This window comes from Nicotiana sylvestris, chromosome 3 (genome assembly GCF_000393655.2).
Source record: "Nicotiana sylvestris chromosome 3, ASM39365v2, whole genome shotgun sequence".
Taxonomy (NCBI): Eukaryota; Viridiplantae; Streptophyta; class Magnoliopsida; order Solanales; family Solanaceae; genus Nicotiana; species Nicotiana sylvestris.
The window spans coordinates 178,340,000-178,348,715 of NC_091059.1; the positions used below are offsets into that span (position 1 = coordinate 178,340,000).

Genomic DNA, 8,716 nt, shown 5'->3' on the forward strand with positions numbered 1-8,716 from the left:
TTTAGTTTCAGGCGAATGTTTGTCTACTTCTCTTGAATCCTTGTCTTGTGATTCCTTTATGGCCTTTATCAGTTCATCTGTTTGTTTGAGTTGAGAGCTTCTACTATCTTTCAGAAGGATTTCTATGCATCTTCTTTCCAAGATTTGGGCATCAGGTTCTGGACAATATAAGAATGTCCGGTCTCTGTATCTCTTCAGTAACATTTCAACAAGGGATCCGCCCACAAGCCAGGTAATTGTTTTCGAGTACCTTGAAGCCCTCAAAACTATGGTCGGAGAGCTCAATGTGCATATTCATTCTTCACTTCTAGTAAGAGCTGGATCCAATTTGTCGACGTAATTTGTTGTTAAGACGTTTATTTGCTCTCAGTTAATACGTTTTATAACGACTCCAAGTTAAAAAAAAATGCGAATTAGGGCTGTCTTGGTGCTAAAAGATCTGATTCAGATTTAAAGATGTCGTTAGCCATAGAGGTTTTCTTGTGATGTGGTGTTCCAATGATACCATTACAAGGTTTTTTGCACCTCTTAGGGTGATTACCACTACCCTTTTCTTTTGTATTAAGGGGTATCTTTTTAAGACGTGCTGTATATATTTCAACAAATAACCAATATTACAAGATAAACTAAGCAGTTGCAACCCTAGAAATTAAGCGCTTTATTTAGCACCGCTACTGTTTAATTCCATACACTGTACCACATTAAATAACAAGTACATGCAATAATAAGAGCACGGACTAAGGTAATTGACAGCTAAAGATAAAAAATTGTGAAGTTTTGCAAAGTTTATGCTTTGCTCGTGACAAGGCCAACTAAAACATAGGAGTGAAACATAACTAGCCAGGAACATAAATTGCAAAACACGTGTTAGCTTGTAAGTATTTGCAGAATAAGGAATCCTCCTATAAAATACAAGGAAGACAAACTAGTAAACCCAGTAGAACTCGACAAACATCCTAATTGACAGTTTAAAAAAAAAAAAGTAGTTCAGAAACATTGTTACTAATTACATCCTACCATTTACAGGGCACCCTTCTACATCTAAGACTACATCTACACAACTAAGAGCTAAAACACCTTCTGGCTTCCACGTTGATCAAACCCAAGTGCCTCTAAGAAGGGCACGGATAGAAGCAGTTTCACCAAAAGTCTTCACCAAATCCGAACAAGACGGATCATGTTCTGCTTCTTCTTCTCCTTCAGTTTCTGTCTTCAGTTCCAACCCCAACTCCTCTTCTATATCATCAGATGCTGATATCAGCAGAAACTCACATCCTTCATAGTTCAAGAAATCTGGAGGATCCGCTGGATGGTATCTCAGCTGCCCAAATTCACCTTGTAAATGTGCTGGAAATGTCGCCTTCCTCTTGTTCTGAAGTCCCCTAAACTGTGTTTTTCCACTTCCATGTAAATCCGGATTCTTGATCTGAATCAGAAATGACCCTTCCCTCTTTATGTTCAGCTCCTCCTGTGGTTCGTTTTTCTCATCCTCTGCTGGAAATTCAAGCTTGTAAACCAAATGAGTATGCATTCTCTTCCCCGGATTGTGCCTCAGAATTCGATATATTCCTTCTCCTACAGCTCTAGCTGGTGCTACTACACGGTGTCCTCTGGTTGACGTGTCATATTCTTCGCCCTTGAGAGCTGCTTTTACATCGTCTATTTTCGTTGTCACCATTTCCACGAAACCCCAATATGGTCGGTGCCCTGTTTTCTTACTAGGATCCGGGAGACTTTTCCGGCCCATTACAATGAACCGGAGCAAATGTTGCTTCTCAATGTTAACTTCTTCTGTTCCATGTCCACCCTCACCGCCGGAATGTTCCTTATCAGAGGAAATGTCGCGGCTGGGTTTTTCGGGGTCTGTATGAGAACCGAGCTCTTCACCTTCCTTGCCGGAATGAGGATCTTGCTTGACTTCGACGGAATGTTCGCCGGACTCTGGACGGAGAACGATGTACAAGCGTTGGACATCGTTGGGGTCATGTGCTTCTTCTTTGCCGACTTTTGGTCGGTAAAAGAAAAATATTTCTCCTCTTTCCTGCATTTAATTTTGGATATTAATCATCCATATGTCGTGAACTTTGAACTTGCTAAGTAAAGTTATCTAGGTGTAATGTAGAAGTCACGATTCCGATTCCGAACCATGAATCAACTAGGCTGATAGCTATAGATTTCGAGTTAAGACCCGTGAAATAAGTCAACTGATGCTTGACTAAGGATATCCTGTGTACATCACAGTGTGTGTGACACTTTTTCGAAACCGGACCTTGCATTTGATACTTCATACTACTTTTTTTTTATATCATGAACTTGTGGACATATTTGCAACTACATAATGAAAAATCAGTCAAAGGTAGACGTGTACCTGAACTTCAACGCTGGGTTCATTTCTGGTCTTCGATTCCTCGCCTTGTCCCATGGCAGAAATTTTGTTCTTGGAAAGGTGCAACGACCGACTGAGTTGAGAAACTGGAAGTTAAGATAATGTCGATGAAGTTATAAATATACTGATGGAAGGGTGAAACGGTTTAAGGCCACGTACGCTCATGCTAATGACACGTGTTGCTTTTTTAGCACAAACTACTTTCCACGTTTCTACTACAAACTAATACTAAGTGAAATAGTTGTCTTAATACTAGAAACATTTTTTCTAACTGCAGCTTGTCATTGTTAGCAGCTAAGGCATTTCGGAACACTTTTACCATTTCAAAGTAGCTTAATCCACTCAATATTTACGCAACTCTTATTAAATAAATTATAAAATAAAGACCGTAAAGTAAAGACAAGTACAGAGAGAAACTGTTATATTATTCGAATTCAAATTGATGTACATAATGAACTGAAATTTCTTCTATTTATAGAAGAAAGAAAGCTGTTGTGTAAGCTGTTACTATATCAGATATGGATAATCTTCTACTGAAAGCACTGTTTATTTATAACGGAGTACTAAAAGGATAAACTTATTATACCCGATATGGATAATCTTCTACCGGGGGTAATATTTATCTATAACCGGATACTGAAAGGATAAGCTTATTATACCTGGTATGGATAATCTTCTACCGGGGTAATGTTTATCCATAACTAGGTACTAAAAAGATAAACTTATTATACCCGGTATGGATACCGGGTACCGAAATGATAAGCTTCTTCAGGAAGCTTATTTCCAATAGAGTACTAAATAGATAAACATATTTATGGTGGAGTCCCATATGGATTGAAGAAGCTTATTTACAACGGAGTACTAAATGAACATCCATAATATAATATATTTATAACACTCCCCCTTGGATGTTCATTAAAAGATAATGTGCCTCACGAAAACCTTACTAGGAAAAACCACGTGGGAAAAAATCCCAGTGAAGGAAAAAGAGTACACATATTTAGTAAGACGCATTGCTAGGTGCCTCATTAAAAACCTTATAAGGAAAACCCCATGGGAAAAAACCTTAGTAAGGGAAAAAGAGTGCATCGCGTATTTTACTCCCCCTGATGAAAACCTTGTTTCAAATATTTGAGTCTCCGCATTCCAATCTTGTATACCATCTTCTCAAAAGTTGAAGTTGGCAAAGATTTAGTGAATAAATCTGCTGGATTATCACTTGAACGGATTTGTTGCACATCAATGTCACCACTTTTCTGAAGATCGTGTGTGTAGAATAATTTTGGTGAAATGTGCTTCGTTCTATCTCCTTTTATAAATCCTCCCTTCAATTGGGCTATGCATGCAGCATTGTCTTCGTATAAAATTGTGGGTCTTTTCTCACATTCCAAACCACATTTTTCTCGAATAAAATGAATTATTGATCTCAACCATACGCATTCCCTACTTGCTTCATGAATAGCTATTATCTCAGCGTGATTTGAAGAAGTAGCAACAATAGATTGCTTTGTGGAGCGCCATGATATGATAGTACCTCCATATGTAAATACGTAGCCGGTTTGAGATCGAGCTTTATGGGGATCAGATAAATAACCTGCATCTGCATAACCAACAAGGTCTGCACTATCTTTGTTAGCATAAAACAAACCCATATCAAGAGTTCCCTTTAAATATCGCAATATATGCTTAATCCCGTTCCAATGTCTCCGTGTAGGAGAAGAACTATATCTTGCTAGTAAATTAACAGAAAATGCTATGTCAGGCCTTGTAGCATTAGCAAGATACATTAGTGCACCAATTGCACTGAGATAGGGTACTTCGGGACCAAGGAGTTCCTCGTCCTCTTCTGGAGGTCTTCTGGAGATCGGAACAAATCCTTATTCACTTCAAGTGATCGAACAACCATTGGTGTACTCAATGGGTGCGTTTTGTCCATGTAAAAGCGTTTTAAGACCCTTTCTGTATAGGCAGATTGATGGATAAAGATCCCGTCTGCTAAATGTTCAATTTGCAGACCAAGATAAAGTTTTGTCTTTCCAAGATCTTTCATCTCAAATTCTTTCTTAAGATATTCAATTGCCTTTTGGAGCTCTTCTGGAGTTCCAACAAGATTTATGTCATCAACATAAACAGCAAGTATAACAAATTCTGATGCCATTTTCTTTATAAAAATACATGGACAAATAACATCATTTATGTAACCTTCTTTCAGCAAATATTCACTAAGGCGATTATACCACATGCGCCCAGATTGCTTTAAACCGTACAAAGATCTTTGTAATCTGATTGAATACATTTCCTGAGATTTTGCTTCAGGCATTTTAAATCCTTCAGGGATTTTCATATAAATTTCATTATCAAGTGAACCGTACAGATAAGCTGTAACTACATCCATTAGATGTATTTCAAGCTTTTCATGTAGTGCTAAACTGATGAGATATCGAAATGTTATGGCATCCATAACAGGTGAATATGTTTCATCAAAATCGACTCCAGGTCGTTGTGAGAATCCTTGTGCAACAAGGCGAGCTTTGTATCTTTCAACTTCATTTTTATCATTCCTTTTTCGCACAAAAACCCATTTATGACCAACTGGTTTTATACCAGCAGGTGTTTGGACTACTGGTCCAAAGACCTCTCTTTTAGCAAGTGACTTCAATTCCGATTGAATTGCCTCTTGCCATTTTGGCCAATCAGATCTTTGTCGACATTCTTCGACAGATCGAGGTTCAAGATCCTCACTATCTTGCATAATATTAAGTGCAACATTATGCAAAAATATTATCCACCACTATTTCAGATCGATTTAAATTAATCTCATCACCGATCGAACTTATTAAAAGTTCCTCACTCACATGAGCTTCGGGTTCATTGATTTCTTCAGGAATCTCAAAACTAATCAGATTTTGGGTCTCTTTAGGAGATCCCTTTATAGTATCGTTTTGATCATTTGTCGATTTTCTTTTTCGAAGATTTCGATCCTTAGAACCCAAAGGCCTACCACGTTTCAGGCGTGCTTTAGGTTCACTATCTCTCATGCTAGTAGATGGTCCTACTGGGACATCAATTCGGATAGGCACATTCTCTGCTGGGATATGTGACTTAGTTATCCTTTTCAAATCAGTAAATGCGTCTGTCATTTGATTTACTATATTCTGTAAATGGATGATCTTCTGGACCTCCTGATTACATATAGGGGTACGGGGATCAAAGTGAGATAATGATAAAATTTTCCACACAATTTCTCTTTTGATTTCCTTTTTCTCTCCCCCTAATTGTGGAAAATTTGTTTTATCAAACCGACAATCTGCAAATCGAGCAGTAAATAAATCTCCTGTCAATGGTTCAAGATAGAGAATAATAGAGGGTGATTGTGAGCACGTGATTTTTGCTTCACGAAAACTACTCCAAAAGAAATCAAAAATAAAACAAAATTCTCTTGGTGTACAATTTTTAGGATTTGTGTGACATTTTTGGATAATTATTTGTGTTTTTGTCCGTAAATGTTTACCTTGTTGTAGTTAATTGAAAAATACAAAAAAATAAAAAATACATATTTAGGATTTAATTATGCATTTAGGAATTAATTAAACCATTAATTGGCTCTAAAAGGAAAATCATAAAAATATGCGTTTTATTCTATTTGTTGTCATTGTGTGATTTTTTTAAGGTCTTAATCTGTGTGCTAATTTTTGTAAGTGTTAATTAATATTTGTGTAGTTTTATTTTTGATTTTACAATTTAATTAGGAATTGTGTTTAAATTGTTAATTAAAAGAAGAAAATGAAAAAAGTTAAAAATATAGGGCCAATTAGATTTGGGCCAAAATTTTAGACCAAAAAATGAGGCCCAAACATTCAAAAGACCCGGTCCATTTCAGCCAGTCCCTCAGAAGACTCGAACGACATCGTTTCTGAGTCTCAAATCTGGACCGTTGATTTGTTTCAATCAAACGGTCCAGTTCAGCCCATGCATAATTGAAACGACGCCGTTTTAGGTGTGTTTGATCAGGACCGTTCATCGCTTTTGATCTAATGGCTCCCAGGCCTTCCTTCATGACCCGACCCACTCCCATCTGAGACCGACCCAAACCCCCTTGTTTAACCAAAATGACACCGTATAGTTTAACCCCCTTGATCTTGGTCGTTGATCTTAATTGATCTAACGGCTAAGATCGAAACAACCCCTCTGTATATAAGCCCAAATCCTTACCCCACACCCCCAAAGCCATACCCCCCATTCCACCTTTCGTCTCTGATCTTCAGAGACCAGACATGTTTGCCGCCTCTAGCCACCGTGCACCGCCCACCTGAAATCGCCTCACGGCAGTTTCGGTGGTCCAAACGACCCCAAAATTACACCATAGCTTCCCCATGACATCCTCTTTCCAGATCTGATAATAGTTTCCCTCGAATCCATACCCAATGTCTCGAATCTTCAATCAAAGAGTCCGTCTGAGACCTCACTTGTTCCGATGACTACCAAATTAACACCCCTAAGCCATCTGACCACCCTCATTACAGATCCAGTACCCGTTGGCTTCGAATCTTCCTGGAACTCCTCGAATCTTCGTTTGAAGATTCGAGCCAAAAATGAACCTACCCCGATCCGTTCCAAATTCATACCAGGTGACCCCCAGACCTCTCTCACCCCTAAACCACCACTGGTTCCCTTCAAATCTGCCTAGAAATGTTCGAACCCTAAATCGAAAAAAACGGAACCCTAGAAATTCCAAATCATGGAATACGTCCAAATTAAGTGAGGATTTGGGGTTTAATTGACCTTAATCAAAGTGTTCTTAGTTGAGAACACTTCGACTAAGGTCTGTTCGACCTCAAAATGTCCAAATCCGAGTTCGAGCCAGGGTCCGTATAGTTCTGAGGTTCTGAGGTATTTTTCTTTTTCCTTTATTCTGTATTTATGATTTTTCTATCTATGTATCTGTTTAGTTTAGTTTTATTGATTTCTCATGCTTTTTGAATTCATCTTCTCATCTCCACTAGACCTTTTTATTTGGTCCAATTCTGGCATTGCTTCTGTTTGCTGTAATTGTTATGAGTTACAATGTGTGTAATCGATTCGACTAAGTTCGTCGATTAGTTGTTTTATTATAAACCCCTGTTCCTGTCAATGCCGATTGAAATTGCCTGATTATCTATTTTCAGATTGATTGTTATCATTTGTTGTAGGTAATCGGTTAATTAGTTTTCGTCGATTAATTCGTTCTTGTTTGTTAAATCAATAAGTTCGTCAAATGTTTGTTGTGTATACACTTAGTTTCAGGGCATTGTCATTAGGCTGACAATGAACCTGCATTCATGTTACCTGCATTCATGTGCATATTGATTCAATGTTTCAATTTCAGTTTAAATGATTCTGTTAAGTTCTGTGTGTTGATTTAAATTCAGTTCAGTTTGTTTCAATTGGGATTCGACCTTAGTCATTTAGCTGTCAATAAGTTTGGTTATAGCTGTTAGTCATATTTAGTTTTCAAATCTTTGTTAGCTGGAACAAATTTCAGAATTAAAAGTTTTAATACAGCTGATAGGCAGTAATATTAAGGGGTTTTAGGGGTGATTTAGGAATGAAATAGTTAGGATTATATTTTAGTGTTAGTACTTTGTTAGTGGGGTATTAATTAATACACTAATGGGGAACCAAAGGGAGTGGGAGGGGCTGAATTTAAGGAAAAGCTTTCCTTAGTGGAATTATAGTGGAAAATTCTGATTTGAATAAGGAAAAGGGTCGGGCAGTAAGTTGAAAGGAAGGGCAGATTTGTATAAAAAGGGTGTTGGGGACTGATTTTAAAGGAGGGGGAGAGAGTGAGAATTAGAGAGACAGAAATTTCAAAAAAAAAAGAGTGGAAAAGGGAACTAAAATAAAAGGAAGAAGAGTTTGAGAGAGGGAGGAGAGATAATTTTCCAGAAAGATAAAGTTTAAGGCTGAACTTTTACATTAAGAGTTTCAGGCTATTTTCTCTTGAGTGTTTGACAAATCAGAAACTATTGTTTCCCTGCATCTGTCTGTGTTTCATTTTGGTACTGTTGGGTTTTAGTTTAGTATTCCCTGGGTTTCTGTTGGTGGAATACTTATTGCATTGAGTTCATGGGTTTTCCTGCTTGGTTTTAATCCCTCCTAGGACTTCTGCTATTGCTGGCTACTGGTTTATTGGTTGTTGTTGTACTGCTGCGTGGTTGTGTATGCTACTGCTGTTTTCTGCACTGATTTTCCTCTTCTTCTCTTTGCTTTCCAAATACCAGGTACACAAAATTGATACATTGGTTCTTGTAGGTTGAAACTTGAAGCATGAATACAAAGAAATAAAGAGTT

General features: G+C 37.7%; 1 protein-coding gene across 1 annotated transcript; it reads right to left on the bottom strand.

Moving 5' to 3' along the window:
- Positions 1-859: 859 nt before the first annotated feature.
- On the bottom strand, positions 860-2,459 carry LOC104225732 (uncharacterized). The gene is made up of 2 exons (XM_009777593.2): positions 2,369-2,459; positions 860-2,041 (listed from the first exon to the last, which is right to left on the bottom strand). Exons 1-2 carry the CDS (start codon positions 2,420-2,422, stop codon positions 1,097-1,099), a joined length of 999 nt encoding a protein of 332 aa, XP_009775895.1. The 5' UTR covers positions 2,423-2,459; the 3' UTR covers positions 860-1,096.
- Between the last annotated feature and the right edge of the window lie 6,257 nt (positions 2,460-8,716).

Excerpts from the sequence above, each read along its gene's own strand:
- LOC104225732 (XM_009777593.2), bottom strand. The coding sequence starts at position 2,422 with ATGGGACAAGGCGAGGAATCGAAGACCAGAAATGAACCCAGCGTTGAA. Across the intron at positions 2,042-2,368 it reads AACCCAGCGTTGAAGTTCAG|GAAAGAGGAGAAATATTTTT; the intron begins GTACACGTCTAC and ends AATTAAATGCAG.